This window comes from Pseudonaja textilis, chromosome 7, assembly GCF_049901715.1.
Source record: "Pseudonaja textilis isolate UNSWEBS1 chromosome 7, rPseTex1.2, whole genome shotgun sequence".
Taxonomy (NCBI): Eukaryota; Metazoa; Chordata; class Lepidosauria; order Squamata; family Elapidae; genus Pseudonaja; species Pseudonaja textilis.
In genome coordinates, this window is record NC_141996.1 from 20,830,169 (window position 1) to 20,846,460 (window position 16,292).

At 37.5% G+C, this 16,292-nt stretch overlaps 1 protein-coding gene and 1 long non-coding RNA gene across 31 annotated transcripts in view; one reads left to right on the forward strand and one right to left on the reverse strand.

Annotated features, from left to right (window-relative positions):
- Positions 1-16,292, reverse strand: part of ATP8A2 (ATPase phospholipid transporting 8A2) — a 346,608-nt gene that overhangs the window by 235,603 nt on the left and 94,713 nt on the right. For all 30 annotated transcript variants that reach the window (XM_087937192.1, XM_026708935.2, XM_026708941.2 and 27 more), the window contains 5 exons: positions 15,650-15,699; positions 12,221-12,290; positions 11,084-11,168; positions 8,170-8,309; positions 4,146-4,284 (listed from right to left, as the gene is read on the reverse strand). In XM_087937192.1, coding sequence (XP_087793318.1) covers positions 4,146-4,284; positions 8,170-8,309; positions 11,084-11,168; positions 12,221-12,290; positions 15,650-15,699 — 484 coding nt within the window. The remainder of the gene's footprint in view (positions 1-4,145; positions 4,285-8,169; positions 8,310-11,083; positions 11,169-12,220; positions 12,291-15,649; positions 15,700-16,292) is intronic.
- The window catches only part of LOC148125261 (uncharacterized), a 43,547-nt gene continuing 41,506 nt past the window's right edge, over positions 14,252-16,292 (forward strand). Inside the window, exons 1-2 of the long non-coding RNA XR_015744279.1 lie at positions 14,252-14,415; positions 16,085-16,198. This is a non-coding gene — a long non-coding RNA (uncharacterized LOC148125261). The remainder of the gene's footprint in view (positions 14,416-16,084; positions 16,199-16,292) is intronic.

The window sequence follows — 16,292 nt, forward strand, 5'->3', positions numbered from 1 at the left end:
TCCCACTTGTGACTGTATGACTTTGTTGCTTGTATACTTATGATTTATACTGACTGTTTCCTAGTATGATTTGATTGCTTATTGTACCCTATGACTATTATTAGGTGTTGTACCTTATGATTCTTGACTCTTGACAAATGTATCTTTTCTTTTATGTACACTGAGAGCATTTGTACCAAGACAAATTCCTTGTGTGTCCAAACACACTTGGCCAATAAAGAATTCTATTCTATTCTATTCTATTCTATTCTATTCTATTCTATTCTATTCTATTCTATTCTATTCTATTCTATTTTCACATTAGTCTAATGTGGCTTGCTGGCTTTGGCTTAGGGTAATTTGTAAACCCAGCCACTACAGTTTGTAAAACAGGCTTAACTGCTTATGTTGTTGGTGAATCAGGTCCCTGCGATTTATTTGTTGATTAAATGTATTCGTTTGTTGATTTCTTCAACAAACCTAGGCAAAAACACATCATGATTTGATGTAATAGGTATAATGCACGAGCCCAGCTACTATCAGATAAATTGTCTTATTGAAAAGTATGTGTATTATTATTTGCAAAAGTGTACAATACTCACAGTGAAGAATAGTAACGTAAATGAACATAAAGTATTAGATTAAAACCGAATAAAACTGAATAAAATTTGGGGGATGATTAAAGTTTATTATCAAGAATAAAAACTATAGACAAATTCAGTGAGTTTCTATAAGGTCTCTCTAAAGACCTGTATGTTGAATAATTTCACAATGCTAGAATGAGGTCTGGCATGCCAAATTATGTTTTTAAAAATTCTTTGAGAAATAACAGCTTTAAGGATTATTCATCAAGTGAGACCTGGTTTTTCCCCTGAGAATGACTGTGGACCTAAACTGTTACAAATTTGGTATAACTAATTGAAAGGGATTTTCTGGTAGTTTTTGATTGGAACAACAGCTGCAGCAGCGAACAGTAATTTCTAAGCTTATTTTTGCTGTTTTATTTTACATCTTTCATATCATGCAAGACGCCACTTGACAAGTGGAACTAGAGAATAGCAAGGCACATTCTACTGAATTCCTCAGTAATCAGCAAGAGCTCACATTAAATTATGCAAGGAGATTTGCATTGGGATTGATTTCTCACTCAAACACCCACATACACTTCCCTTGGAGATATAAAGAGAAAAGGGCCTGTGATAATATTAAACTGTTTACAGGAGAAGGCAGAAATGTCTGCCTTCTATCTGTCTGTCTGTCTGTCTATCTATCAATCTATCCTCTATCTATCAATATCATCTATCTATCTATCTATTATATATCTATCTATCTTCTATCATCTATCACAAGGGTCTTCAAATTTGGCAAGTTTAAGACTTGTGGACTTCAACTCCCAGAATTCCTGAGCTAACATGACTACGGGAGAAATTCTGGGAGTTGAAGTCCACAAGTTTTAAAGCTGTCAAATTTGAAGACCCCTGATCTATCTATCTATCTATCTATCTATCTATCTATCTATCTATCTATCTATCTATCTATCCATCCATCCATCCATCCATCCATCCTATCAATCTAATGGCATTGAAGAGATTATATGAGAGGAAGGTACCGTTACAGTCCAACAAAAAACTATCTGAAGCAGACAAAATGTAATATTTCTCCTTCTTTCCATAGCATAATTGGGCTTCAGGCTTTGCCATCAAGATCTGTACTGAATATCTTCCTTGATTTGTTTCAGCTACTGAATGTATTTTTACATTTTTTGCTACTGTGGGAAGCAAGAAATATCATATGATTTACTGACGCTTCATTTCAAATGTTACTTCTCAGAAGGGGTGGGATTCAAATTTTTTAACAACCAGTTCTGTGGGTGCGGTTTAGTTGGTGGGCATGGCTTGGTGGTCATGTGACTGGGTGGCCGTGGCTTGGGGGTCATGTTATTGGCTGGGCGTGGCCAACTCAATATCACTCACATTGAGGCAAGCATCTCCTCTCCTGGCCTCTCATGACTGTGGGGATGCTGCAACAGTCATAAGTGTGAAAAATGGTCATGTCACTTTTTTCAGTGCCATTGTAACTTTGAATGGTCACTCCACACAAGCAAAGTACCAGCAAAGAAGGAGGAAAAAACTCCAGAGAAATTCCTGAGACAGGAAGTCTAGCCCTGCCAAGAATGTAATAAGGGTTAACGGAAAGGAAGTTTCTGTAAGCAACACCAGAATGTTTCCTTCCTGCCTTCCTTACAGGATTAGGCCAGTAAGTTCTTCTAACAACAGGTTCTCTAAACTGCTTAGAATGTTAACATCTGGTTCTAGCGAATAGGTGCGAACTGGTAGAATCCCACCTCTGCTTCTCAGGAGGCTATTCCAATTTTAAGTGTAACTAATAGGACCTACTGGCTATTTAAACTCTACTAAATACAAGTGAATTCAGGACTTTGTCATTAAAAGCCTTTGTTAAATTATAGTTGAACTCCTGGTCTTAGTGGGTATTGTCTTTGGTATCACAAAAGTCAAAAGCACTTGGTGCAAGAGCACCTGGAATTGAACAGAACAGTGAAAAATTAAACTCCAGGAAGAGTACACAGTAATACTGTTAATAAGGAGGGGTGTTACTGAATACATGGAAAATAGAGAATGGACAACTGGAGTTATACAATTGCAGCTTAAATTAACTTTGCAAAAAGCAGCCCCTCAAACTTTTGCAGGAAGTTAAGACTACCAGTACCCTTTAATGATAAAATCCATTAGGAATATATATGCCTCCATGCATGAAGACCAGCTGGCCGGCGCGCACATGCCCATTAGAAACCAGCCAGCCAGCTAGTCTTCACACTTTCATGGACACCAGCCAGCTGGTCTTTGTGAATGCATGCACGTTAGAAACCAGAAGACCAGTTAGCCAGTTGGTTTCTAATGTACATGTGCAGACCGGAACCCAGAAGAGCAACAGGTGATGGCTGGCGTGCCCGGAGAGATGGCTCTGCATGCCACTTCTGGCACACGTGGCATAGATTCGCCATCCTGCTGTTAAGGCCTATCTTGTATTGCTAACTGGCCAAGTATCTCGCCTGCAAGATAGATAGATAAGTAGATAGATGATAGATAGATAGATAGACAGAGAGACAGAGACAGAGATAGATATAGATATAGATACAGATATGATGTTTTTATTGTTTTAAAATGTTCTAAGTTTTTTAATTTTAATATATTGTTTGAATTGTAAGCTGCCCAGAGTCAATGACTGAGATGGGCAGCTATAGAAATCAATCAACCCTTCAACTTAAAAAATAAAGCTTGAGTAGCAGAGCTGGAGCTGAAAAGCAATGGGGTAATGGTGAAATACAGATTGTTCATATAACACAGGAATAAAATATTAATACTATAATGAAAATGTAAGAAAGCTGATATTAAGCTCCATTTAAACATCCTGAAACTAGCAAACATTCTGTTTGAATTTTTCCAACTGTCATTGGGGATTATTGATTTTTAAAATTAAATTCAGGATGCTATATAATTGTTGGGTTTTAGTTACTATTTAGTCTATATGTCTAAATGAAAGTGACTAAGTTTTATTGAGGAAAACTGATTTAACCACAGGAACGTTAAGGTTTTTAATGATTTTGTGATATTATCCTTTTGGGTTTCTACACTATTTATAAAACATTGAATCATAGATCATTTATTATTTTTATATACTTGAAGTTGCTCACAATTGCTCCTTCCATCCTATTTGGACCGATTCTCTCTGCCCCATTTACTGCAGCTCCATTAAAAGAAAAACTTTTGATTCATACAATATATTTGGCAATTTGCGTTGATGCTATTGCAGTAATTATTTCATTGGTTAGATTTCTTTCAGCATGTCATACCCTTATTATCCACTGAAGTAGCATAATGTAGCATAATTAATACATATATATAAAATGAGAAGCTAGAATCAATCAAATTGCCTGCACTAATGACATTCCTTGGAATTATGGGTGCAATATTCCAGGAATTTTCCAATTGTTCCATTGGATTGACTGTCTCCTATAGAGTTCCAATCAATCAGATAACTTGCCAAAGCAGTCATCTTTCATTTATACCCTAACTTCAAGATCTACAATTTATGTCTGGTGGCATTTGCAAAGGACAACTTCACTGGGAAAATTGAAGAGTTGTTACCTATATTGATAGCAGTTTCTTGTTTGTCCCCCGTTAGTACCCAAATCTTGATCTCTGCTTTTATTAGAGTAGATATTGTTTCCGGGACGCCAGCTTGAAGGCGATCCTCAATTGCTGTTGCACCCAGAAGCAGCAATTCCTGAAGGAGAAAGAAATGGATGATGCTCAAAAATAAAAATAATGATAGCAAGTTGTGTCTTACTTTTTTGTTGTTGTTGCCGACAAACCAATGTAGTTAATGGACATATAAGCATAAAGCTAGCCATTTCAGAAATCATCAGAATACCTGCTTTAAGAAATAATAGTAATTGAAACTTTAAAAGATCAACAGTGGAGGAAAGCATGCAGTGAGAATTGCATGCTTTCAAGTGAGAATTAAATGAAATGGTTACCTGATGTTTCCCATCCATTGTCTAGAAGCTTGATTTCTAAAAGGGATTTAGAAGGAAGGTACTCTTTTTGTAGCAGGTTTATAGCTTTCTAAAAAGAGTGGTGCAGTGACCTAGAGGTGGAGCTCTTACCTCACAATTGAGGTAATTGAGTTCAATCCTAGGTAGAGGCAGATATTTCTCTCTCTGGGCACAATGAGAATACATCTGCTGAAAAAAACTTCACATTGGCAACAGGAAGGGCATCCAGTCAATGGTGGGATTCAAATTTTTTTTACTACCGGTTCTGTGTGCATGGCTTGGTGGGCGTGGCAGGGGAAGGATACTGTAAAATCTCCAGTCAGAGGTAGTATTTGCTGGTTCTCCGAACTACTCAAAGTTTCCGCTACCGGTTCTCCAGAACTGGTTAGAACCTGCTGAATACCACCTCTGCATCTGGCCATTAAACGCTCTGCTAGCTCCAATCAGTTGCCCAGACTCCACCCCCGCCAGGGATTATGGGATCGTTAAATGATGATGATGATGATGATAGCTTTCTAAATTAGCACAGTAGATTGTACTGTTGATACGACCATGTAGGCAGCCATGCAGGACTTAATAGCATGTGCTGTTTGCCCTTATTAAGTTCAATGTGCTCTTTTGCACATATAGTCATTCGTGTACTGTTAGCTTATACCCAATGAAGGATATTATTTATGTATCTATTAGAGTACATGTGCATTCGTAAGTTACAAATCAGCTCCAATTTGAACCTTGCTCCATGTTTAGGCAGGGAGGCATGTCATTTGCCAAAAGCTGTAACTACAAATAGATTATATTTAATGGGTTAAAAAAATAACTGATATTTTGAAAAACATTGAACAGAACTCGATGTTTCCATAAAGAGAAAGTGTATATATTCAGTCACTACATGATATATTCTGGAAGAGGAATGGTTAGGTTACAAACCAAACGTACAAGCCAAATGTTCATTTAAGAGATGATTAGTGTATTTTGAAAGTTATGCTGTAGCAATTTAAAAAACAACACTTTTAAACATGTGTTCCAGGAAAATGATCTTTTGATTTAATATTTTTAAACCAAATAGTAAGCCACAGGAATGGAAAGCTTTTGAGCACTTTTGAGCAGTTGACCTAAGTGTGAAAAATGTTTGAAAATGTGGCATTAGGGAAAAAATTTATCCATTTCTTTATCTTAAGAAAAGATAAACTCATCCATTTTGGTCCTTCCCTTTAGTAGACAAATTCCAAGACAGTAGGAAAGGACAGAGATGGGTTACTGTCATATTTTAGTTCCATTTTTCAGCACACTCTTGTGGACTAGCTTCTCAATTTCATCCCAGTCTACAAAGTCTGAGATGAAAAGGTCCTAAATAATGATACCCCCAAAGAGCTGGAAAATAATCTTGTTGCTTCCCTCCAAGCCAGAGGTCCCCAGTGCTGGTTGGGGAATTCTGGGAGTTGAAGTCCACCAGGCTTAAAATTGCCAAGGTTGGAGACCCAAGCTATGCTCCTTTTTCCAAAACACAGCAAGTTCCTTCCAGGATTTCTAACCAATGCAGTTTTATAGGGAAGTTAAAAAATCACCAAAACTTCCTATTAGTCAAATTGTCTTATTCGAACTGACTTATTTATTTAAGAAATTTATAATTTACAATTCTTGACAGTGTGCATCAGTAAAAATCCTGAATAAGCCAAGCCAAAGAAAAATGATAGAAAAGTCAATTTAAAAACCACATCTGAACACAAGTGCATAATTAGGATTGGGAATAGCACTCAGTAACATTCTCACTCCCAGCAAGACAGGCGCAATTACCATCCTGGCCCAATTCACAGAAGGAAAAACAGAACTTCACAGCTCTACAAGAGAGGCTCTGAAAAAAACCAAATAAGACCGGACCTGCCTGAATCTGGGGGAATGGGAGAGGGTGGGATTTCTTCCCAAAGGGTGATATCCAACTAAATGCTTTTCTCCTAGATCCAGTTAGATGACACTGGATCAAAAAGGGGACCAGGAGCATGCTTATTCTGCCCAACATAATAGGGTGGACAGAAATAACTACAGTAGAGTCTCCTAATTTAAAGCTAAGAATTGCATATAGGTGGTTACCAGGAACCAGAACAGCTTATGTTTAACTACTCATATTGTTACATCTGGATGATTGCATATGCTGATGTAACAAGAGTGGAGCTATACTCACACACACTCTTTACTCATTCTTGGTCAGATTTTGTTCATCTTCTGCCAATTGCATTACGTTTGCCATTTCATCTTGCACAAAATGCAAGGGATTCTCCAGAATTCAAAGCAGCAAGTTTTCATACGTGTATGATTTAATCCAAGGTAACCCACCACCCACTAATTTCCAAGCAATAACTAAGATCTCAACCAAACCAGACACAAAAGTCCCCGGACAACCCAAGCTCCTTCTGGATCAATTGCTTCTCTGTGCCAAACCAATTGTGATGAAGGGAAGCCTTAAAAAACTCCAACTGGAAGTCCGTGATAGGGAAATGATGATAACAACCCTTCCTCAATTCCAGATAGCATCACAACTGCCTGAGATTTTTAAAAAAAAAACAACTGCAGTGTGTGCTCTTCTTCCTTATGAGTTGGACATTCAACAGCCAGCATCATGTCCAGTGGTGGTATGCTACTGGTTCAGACCGATTCATCGGAACCGTAGTAAGCTTCCAACTATCAGCTGAGAGGGTGGAAAAGCCTCCTACAATCAGCTGAAAGTAGAAAGAAAAGTGCAGGATTGGCCCTCCCACCCGGCCCTGTGCTTTTCTCTTCTTTATCCTCTCAGCTGATTGGCGCTGCAGGCGTCAGCTGGTGTGGGGAAAGCTGCATGTGCACATTAGGCAAAGCATGCCCACCAAGCCACGCCCACTGAACCAGTGGTTAATTTGAATCCCACTACTGATCAGGTCCATGGTTGCCATGATAGTCTTGAACTCTTGAGTCATTTATGACTTTTCTCACACCCGGGAAAGGCAGACTAAAATCACCCAAGACCACCATCAACCCAGCCACAGCATTTGGCAACTCATGTAGAGAGAGACAGCTGCTCAGCAGAAAAGCTGGGACAATAGCAATGGTTGGTCCCAAATCTAACTTCACAAACAGTTGTGTATTTTACAAATGCAGGGGAGCTTCCGAATGACCAAAGCTACTCCCCTTCTCTTTCCCAAAACCCGAAGGAGTCATTTCATTTACTGGCTCCCCAGGCTCCACTAATATATGATTAAACCACATATGATTTAATGAGGCAGAACCGAAATCATATATGGTTTAATGAGGCAGATCTGAGACTAACCCAACTATGAGTAGCAGCAACTGAAGACTGGGGCCACCTAAGGCACGGCTCCTATGACACAAGCAAAGTCCAAGCTCCAATCAGCTGTTTGCAGTAACTAGCAACTGATTTAATAAATGGATAATACTCAAGTAGCTCCTAACAAACAGCATTTTGGAGATACTCCTTCTCCAAGCAAATATAATAACCTTAGCTGTGTAAAACTTGGATTGGAATAGTACCCCATTTTGAACTCTCTCTCTCCCAGGCATAATTGTGCAACATCTAAATAAAGGAGGGAGTACAAATTAAAAGAAGCAAAATTATGTTTATTAACCTTCTCAATTATCTCATAACACTCTTCCAACTTTTGAGTTCTATCTTTCAAATTCGTGCTGGCTTCGTTATATACGTCCAGCCATTCCTGGTAAGAGTTTTCTGAAAGGTCTGCATATGCGATGCACAAAGTCCTCAAACCTAGAAAAAGAAATACAGAAGTTCAACCCAAACATCTAGGGAAGTTAGCTTAAACTTCAGACAGGAAAGTAATTATTAAGTAAATGAACAAACTTGATGCACCTGAAACCCCAAACTGCCTTCACATACAGAAGCTGATTTTCAAACTTATTAGAGTAATACGTTTGAGATTATAAATTATACACTCAAATGTATTTGGTGCAAAAAAAAATAATCCCCCAAAACAAGGAATACAGCTAGTCCGTGTTTAGCAATCACAACTGGGGCTGACAACTCAGTTGTTAACTTTTACTACATCATTGAAATTACAATGGTGCTTATGACCTTACTTTGACTTTGCTTTGCTTTACCGACCTGCTAAGGTAGGGGTATCAAACTCGATTTCATTGAGGGCTACATCAGGGTTGTGTTTGACCTTGGGGAGCTGGGGGAGCATGGCCAGCTCGATGTCAGGGGTGCCCGTGGTGGCCCGACTGCTCTGCCAGCAAAACCAGAGCTTGGTAGGGCCGCAAGCTCCGTTTTCGCTGGCAGAGGCCCTGTGGGCTGGTTTTTTTCTGTTTCCAAGGCGGCCCCATGGGCCAGATCTAAGCACCCCTGTGGACCAGATCCGGCTCATGGGCCTTGAGTTTGACATCCTGTGCTAAAGTTATAAATGTAAGGGCAGGATGCTTTTTTTCATCCGCTGTGTAACTGTAAATGGTCAATAACGAGGAAGTTGCTAAATAAAGACTATCTGTCCACATTTCCTAAGGAAAGAACATACCAAGCAGATTTGGGCTCAGCATAACATTTGGCACTGCACAATGCAGTTTTATTTTTTGAAATGTGAATGCCACAGTTGTTAAGTAAGCCCATTGTTCACTATGGGCTGTTTTTCAGAAATAAATGCTTTTAAAAACTGGAAATAAATGCTGTTTTCTGGCAAAACTGTTATAAATTGTGGTCATGTAACTGTGGGGCACAGCAAACAATCATAAATGTGGGCTGGTTGCCAAGCAATCAAAATGTGGTCACATGACCAGTGGGTGTCAGCCATTGAAACTTCAAAACTGGGTTCTAAGTAGCTTTTGGGGAATCCATTATAACTTTAAACAGTTGCTAAGTGAATGGCTGTAAGTCAAGGATTACCCATATTGTGAATGTAAGGCAGAGTATCCTGGTGTGAGATAAATATTTAGCTTCCCAGTTTCGCTAACTTGTAGCATTAACCCTCTTTTTTTTTAATCATCACATGCTATTTGCCTTGATTTCACAGTAAATGACAGCCACAATAATCTGGAGAACAGCTCCTTCCTTTTGGAATATGGACAACCTGATTGTCCGTATTCACAAACATTAGTGTAATTTATTTGTCTTCTATTGCCCATCGAGTATTAAAAAATGGGGAAAGTTGCCATACTAAACAGAAAGGCTATATTATGAGTATGCAAATGTTCCTAAAACAAAGAAAAATAAAACTTTCAGGCACAAGGAGATACAAGGCTCTTCCTGTAGTGCAGGGCCATTAAACATTTACTATGTAAGAGAGCACTCGGATCAATAAGTGATTGATATAAAAGATTGATGCCACATAACAAAACTCATTGCAGTAGCCACAGAGATTGACTCTTAAAGAAATCCAGGAAAAATATGGGCTGCATTGATGTAGTTTGCTCTAAAAAAAGTATTCAAACATTTATAAAATGAGTATTACATGGACCATTTCTTCATCCATCAGTCTCATTATCAATTTCAGCCTTTCTGGCCCCAAAGTTTAAGAAAGTTAACATCTGTGGAGACCTAATAGCTTGAGACATGTCATGTCTATTGCATTGCTTCACTGCAATAATCTTTTCTTTTTCACATTTTAAATAAAGTCTCAGTCCAGACAAAGTCCATTTTCAACAAGGTTTATTTCACCGCTGGCTTGAATAATACATGTAGGAATGAACTAAGCTGCATTTCAATATATCTTTTGCCTAGAGGCAAACACGGGTTTTAAAAGGCTGCAAATGTAATGAGTAACTGTAACTTTCTTCAACATTTTGTTTCTTTTGTGTCCCTGTTATGTTTTTCTGTCACACTAATTTTGCAACTTTATGAAATCTGGAATAGCAAAGACAATAGATGAGTTCAAGGCTATGATTTTAAGGATGGAAAGCGAGTTTGGACACTTAGGTTGTTTCTATGCATTTCTTGCTTTTGTACTTTCTGAATCAATGTGCCAACTGATAGGCTGGATATCTGCAATTTGAAGAATTTAAAAATGTAGTTCTCCAGTTAAATATGGACATATCAGGGAATGGGTCACATCAATATATGTATTTTGTTAATATAAAATGAGCTTCACATTTATATAAACCAGATTAAAATACATAAATGTGCATAATATTAGGAAAAGTGCACTCAAAAGTATACATATTGGGAAAACTGGCATAGAAATATGTATAAATTTAGGGTATGTATTTAATAGGTCAAATTGATTCAAAAGCTGAATGAATGAATGAATGAATGAATGAATGAATATAAGATGGAGAAAGCTAAGTTTGACAAATTTGTGTTTTCTAACAAGGATGTCTCATTTATATCTTATTCGGTCTTAGAAAAGCAGGACTGGATAATATATACTTATTCTTAACTCTGAAATTTCCCAAACTTTCTCATTTCATATGTTCTGAAACAGAATTTGTTTAGCTACAGAACAGCACACATTGATACTTGAGAAGAGCAATACTAAATCAATAAGCAAATATTTAGAGTGCTATAAATAAACAGTTCAATAAACAAGTATTTACCTTCTGTGGCAAAATATTCAAGATGACATAGAGTTTGCTCCATGTACTTTGAGTCTTTGGATAATCTCTCAAAAATGACATTATCCTGTCAACAAAAAATGTATATAAATAATTGCCATAATGATGCCTGCATTTCTTTTTTAGACATATATTCTGTCCATCTATAAGGGATAAAACTAATGAGGCACAGACCGGTAATATCCAATCTAACACAATCTTTGGCTAAATATGGATTCAATGTCTCTAACTCTTAAGATCAGGAAAAGAACAACCAAGAATTTATTAACTCAAAATGTAGGAAGAAAAAGACTAAGATTTAAAACCTGAGCTAACATATTAATATAAGATTTGAGTGTTCTGCTGTGAAGTAGCTATGACACCCCGCCCCCCCATATGCAACAAAACAACTTATCTAGCCATGTTGTGGCTGTGAAGTTTCTTCTCTGGGTAATATCTAGCTGCAAAGCTGAGCTTCTGGAGAGTCACAATTTACCACCAATGAAAAGTCTGACATTATCCATGATAGCAAAGGTGGTTCAGATTTTTAAAATGTCAAACAGTGTAAAAAATGTTCTTCATTGTAAGGAAGTAAGTAGCTCTTATGGATAATGATGAACTATGAATATATTGTCCAATCTGTAGGAGTGGAGATATAATACGACTTATGACGACAATTGTGCCCAACATTTCTCTTCTTAAATTAGACATTTGTTGAGTTTTGCCTCATTTTATGATTCACTGAACCGGTTGTTACACTGGTTGTATCACACTCCTGGGTGCGATGGGGGGCTGCGCTGTCATCCCAGGGGGTCCACAAAACCTTCAAAAAAGTTATGATTTAAATCTTGAATGAAGTCTTAGTGGTCCATGGCCACAAAAGGTATTTAAAGAGGGTCCGTGGTGAAAAAAACATTAAGAACCACTGGCTTTTAAGCCCATTTTCCCCAGTTAGTTCATTCCAGATATTTTCGTCCTAACATCTCAACATTCCACACTATATGGCTACTGAAACATTTGAGACATATAGAACACACAATTTTCAATAGCAGTGCAAGTACTATTGTCATTAATATTTACACATGCCAAAGAAAATGGGTTACCACACAATTCTTTTGTCAATAGGCTGGAGATACTTACAGCTCCTTTGCAGTACAAACGTAGTTGACCATCTGGAGTCCGGACAATTACAGACATCCTCTTTCGATCACTGGGAATAAGACAAACATTCATTGTAATTTGTAGAAGTTGTTGTTGTTGCTAATGATTATTAAAGTTGCCATTAAGTGGTGGAAGATATTTATGGAATAATTTTGCCAGTATTTCATAAATGCAAATTGACAGTAATTTAGTCCGAGATTTGAGTAAGGATTAGTTAATAATGTCACAAAAAAGCAATAAAGAAGGTTTAGGAATTTCCAAAGTTGTAATAGTCCCAATGTATCTGTAAAATATGTTGGGGAAGGTTGACCTAGTGACTAACTTTACAGTGTACCAGACTATGATTTAGTTTGTTTAATAATGGCTTATCCTGTGGTGTAAAGCCAGTCTTTGAGTCAGTCCTCCTGGGAAATCAGACAGAAAACACGACGTATGAGCTACATATATTTTATTGTATGGCTAGATCTTGCAAGTCTGAAGATAGAAACTTCCCACTGCCATTTTTAATTGTCAGATCAGTTAGAGTGGATCCTTCCCAAGTTTCTCTCTTTGACAATTAAGCCATCCTTCTTTTCTTATCTGATTATTATTTCCTAGGCAGCATCTCCTTCCCTCAGATCCAAACTCATCCACACATTCCATTACATGTGATTTATAAACTATGGTTTATAAATATTTAATATTAGAGAGAGCATTTTACCGAGGCAGCCATCGTTGTCGCCATCTTGGATTAACTTTCAATATGATTTATTTTTTTAAAAAAACCAATGTCATAAATTATCTATAATGTCAGGATGGATGGACGGATGGACGGACGGACAGACAGACAGACAGATTGATTTTTTTTATTTACTGGGGCCTCTGATTTAATCTTGGGCAAGTCTTGACAGTTTTCTTAGTAGAGTTTTTCAGAAGTGTCTTGCCACTGCCTTCTTTCTTGGTTTAAAGTGAATGACTGATCCAAGGTCCCAAAAGCTGGCTTTGTGCCTAAGGTGGAGCTAGAACTCATGATCTCCTAGTTTCTAGCCTGATGTCTTAACTACAACAAACTTGCTTTCAGGTATACAACATAGCAGAGTATATCACAGCACGTGTGTGTGTGTGTGTGTGTGTGTGTGTGTGTGCAGCTTAATTACGGTGTAAACAGTTCTTGTATCTAGTTTTAGGAATGTACTTTTAAATTAAATCAGAACATACATACTACAACTGCAACTTTTGGGAGTGGGACTTAAAGAAAGAAAATAACAAGTGAAAACTAAATCAAAATATCTCTATTTTTGTACAGGTAAAACTATATCAAGAATGAATTGAGATTCAGAAAGAAGGAAAGCCCACATTTTGGAAGTATTATTGTATAACAATGTGATGTGTCAACCATGTTTAGCACATGATTAACATTTTAGTACATAAAAAAGGGAGTTTCATTGTTCCTATAATCTTCAAAAGGTAATAGATTTAACAGATTAACAGAGTTGGAAGGGACCTTGTGGGTCATCTGGACCAAGCAGGAGACCCTACATCCAGGGGTGGGATTCTACCAGTTCTGTCCACTTCTGTAGAACCGGTTGCTATTAAAAAGAGCAAACAGAGAGTATACATAGAACTGGTTCTATGTCTGCTGCTGTTTTGGCCCACCTGCCCGCCCGGGCTCTTACCTGACCTTTATTTCTTGCGTTTTCAACCGCAGCTGCTTTGCGCGGCACAGCTGCGGTTGAAAAAGCAGGAAAAAAAGGGCTTTTTCAAGCGCTGTGCACTTGCACGCAGCACTGCTCAGCTCTCCAGGCAGCTCAGCAGATCGTAAATTGCACTTGCACGACTTGCACACGATGCAGAGCAACAGAACCGGTAGTTATACAGGTTGGATCCCATCCCTGCCTACATCATTTCTGACAAATGGCAGTCCAATCTCTTCTTGAAAGCCTCCATATATGAAGCTCTCACAACTCCCGAAGGCAAGCTATTCCACTGGTTGATTGATCTCATTGTCAGAAAATGTTTCCTTATTTCCAGGTTGAATCTCTCCTTGATCAGTTTCCATCCATTATTCCTTGTCTGGCTTTTGGGTGCCTTGCTTGGAAAATAGCTTACTGACCCCCTCCTCTCTGTGGCAGCCCCTCAAATATTGGAACACTGCTATCATGTCTTCCCTGGTCCTTCTCTTCACTTCTCTTCAGGTATTGTCATTTCAACTCAAGTTATATGTCATATTTTCAGCAGCTGCCCTGACGCAGTATTTTTTACAATGGTGTGTGTGTGTGTGTGTGTGTGTGTGTGTGTGTACAACACTATTTAATTCAAAATCATGGTAGTTTAAGTTGCCACGCAGCTAAGTCAGGTTTGACAGCAATGAACTATAAAGGCTAAATTGTCAGAGATGCTGAAGTTTATAATTTATTGGATATTTCTGCCCTGCCTCCCAAGATTGATACAATGAAAAGTGAAAGAGGAATATTTTCAAAGGTTTCTGATACTGCCTTAATCACATTATCAACCCTTTTCCAGCTTTATCTATTCCCCCTTTTCTTTTCCCTCTTTTGAGAAAGAAAGAAGGGGAAAGATTAGTCATGGGATTTCCAACATGAAATGTAGGCCAATATTTAGATTTATCCAACTGCATGAGGAACAGAACAAGATTTTGCCTTGTATGGAACATCTGTCTCTAATTGCTGTAAAAATCAGAATTACTAAAAAACATCAGAAATAGCCTAGAACCATATTTCTAGCAACTGTGTTTATCATTTATAGCTATTCTAAAAAAAGTAAGTAATATTGGAAGAAGGGAGAGAGAAAATTGTTTCTGTGCTATTAATTTGTTCTGAAATTCTCCAAGTGAAGTTCAGTAAGACTGACAGGCTGGTTATTTGCAGTAAGAAAATACTATATATACTTGTATATAAGCCAAACCTCAAATACCATGAAAAACAAGCCACCTGTTGATAAGTTTGCATGTTTCATGATGTTTTGGTTAAAAAATTGATGGATGGCTTATCCACAGAAGGGCTTATATGCAAGTTTATTTATTTGTTTGTTTATACATGAAATATTGGTATTATATATTTTTAAAGTATTGCTATATGTGTTTGCAGATAATTCAATCTGCAGATAAGACAAAGATTTGTTCTCAGTTCTATTACTTCTTTAATATTAACTATTACCTATTAGTTCTCAGTTGTGCCTATGAAAGGTAAATAATCCATTAATAGAGGTCAGGTAGAATCCCACTGAGACCTCTCCAAGTCAGATGCAGCTTATATTGCTGCGCTTCAAAGATTTCAAACCAAAGACAATTCCAGTGAAATATAAGCTCAACAAATGAAATGAAACAAAGAAAATTTCTTTTAATTTGCAGGACATTCCTAAGTGTTTCCCTCCTTTTACTTCTTGCAATTGCCATTAAAAACCAATTACCTTGAAAATTCCAATACGTTAAGGATCTCAAATGTCTCTTCTTTTCCTAGCTGGGATCATAACAGAATAAGGCACACTTTAGTAAAAGAAAAACTAAAAATACACAAAGAACTGGAAGGCAAGCACTGTTTTTAAATATCCATATTAAAAAAAAAATGTGAAAGTAGCTCCCTCTGCTGGGCACAACCATGTATTTATATTCTTAAGAACATGCCAAAAGGAATGTTTTCTGTAACTCAGCATATTGCCATCTCAGAATTAAAAATGCTGTATTGAAAATCGTTAAAATTTCTTAAAAGTTTTGTTACTCCGTAAAGAAGATTGTGATTGTCTACCTTTTTCTCAGTGCATCTAAAACTTCTTCCACTTTTTCTTGGTTGTGTTATTGTCAATCGTGGCTTAGGGTTGGCACTGTTTTCTTTTTAATCTTCACAGGCTGCCCAATCAGTAAGAGCCCAAGAGAAAACATAATTTCCTCAACATACTTTTTGTTTGGATTTTATAAGAACCTGAGAGGCTACTATTGGAGAGATTCCAATCCAATCCAAGGTAGAATATCCATGATTGCATTTTGCCATCTCAAAAAATTAATATGACATCTGACAGAAATGCTCAAGAAACATGGACATAAATGATTCAAGTG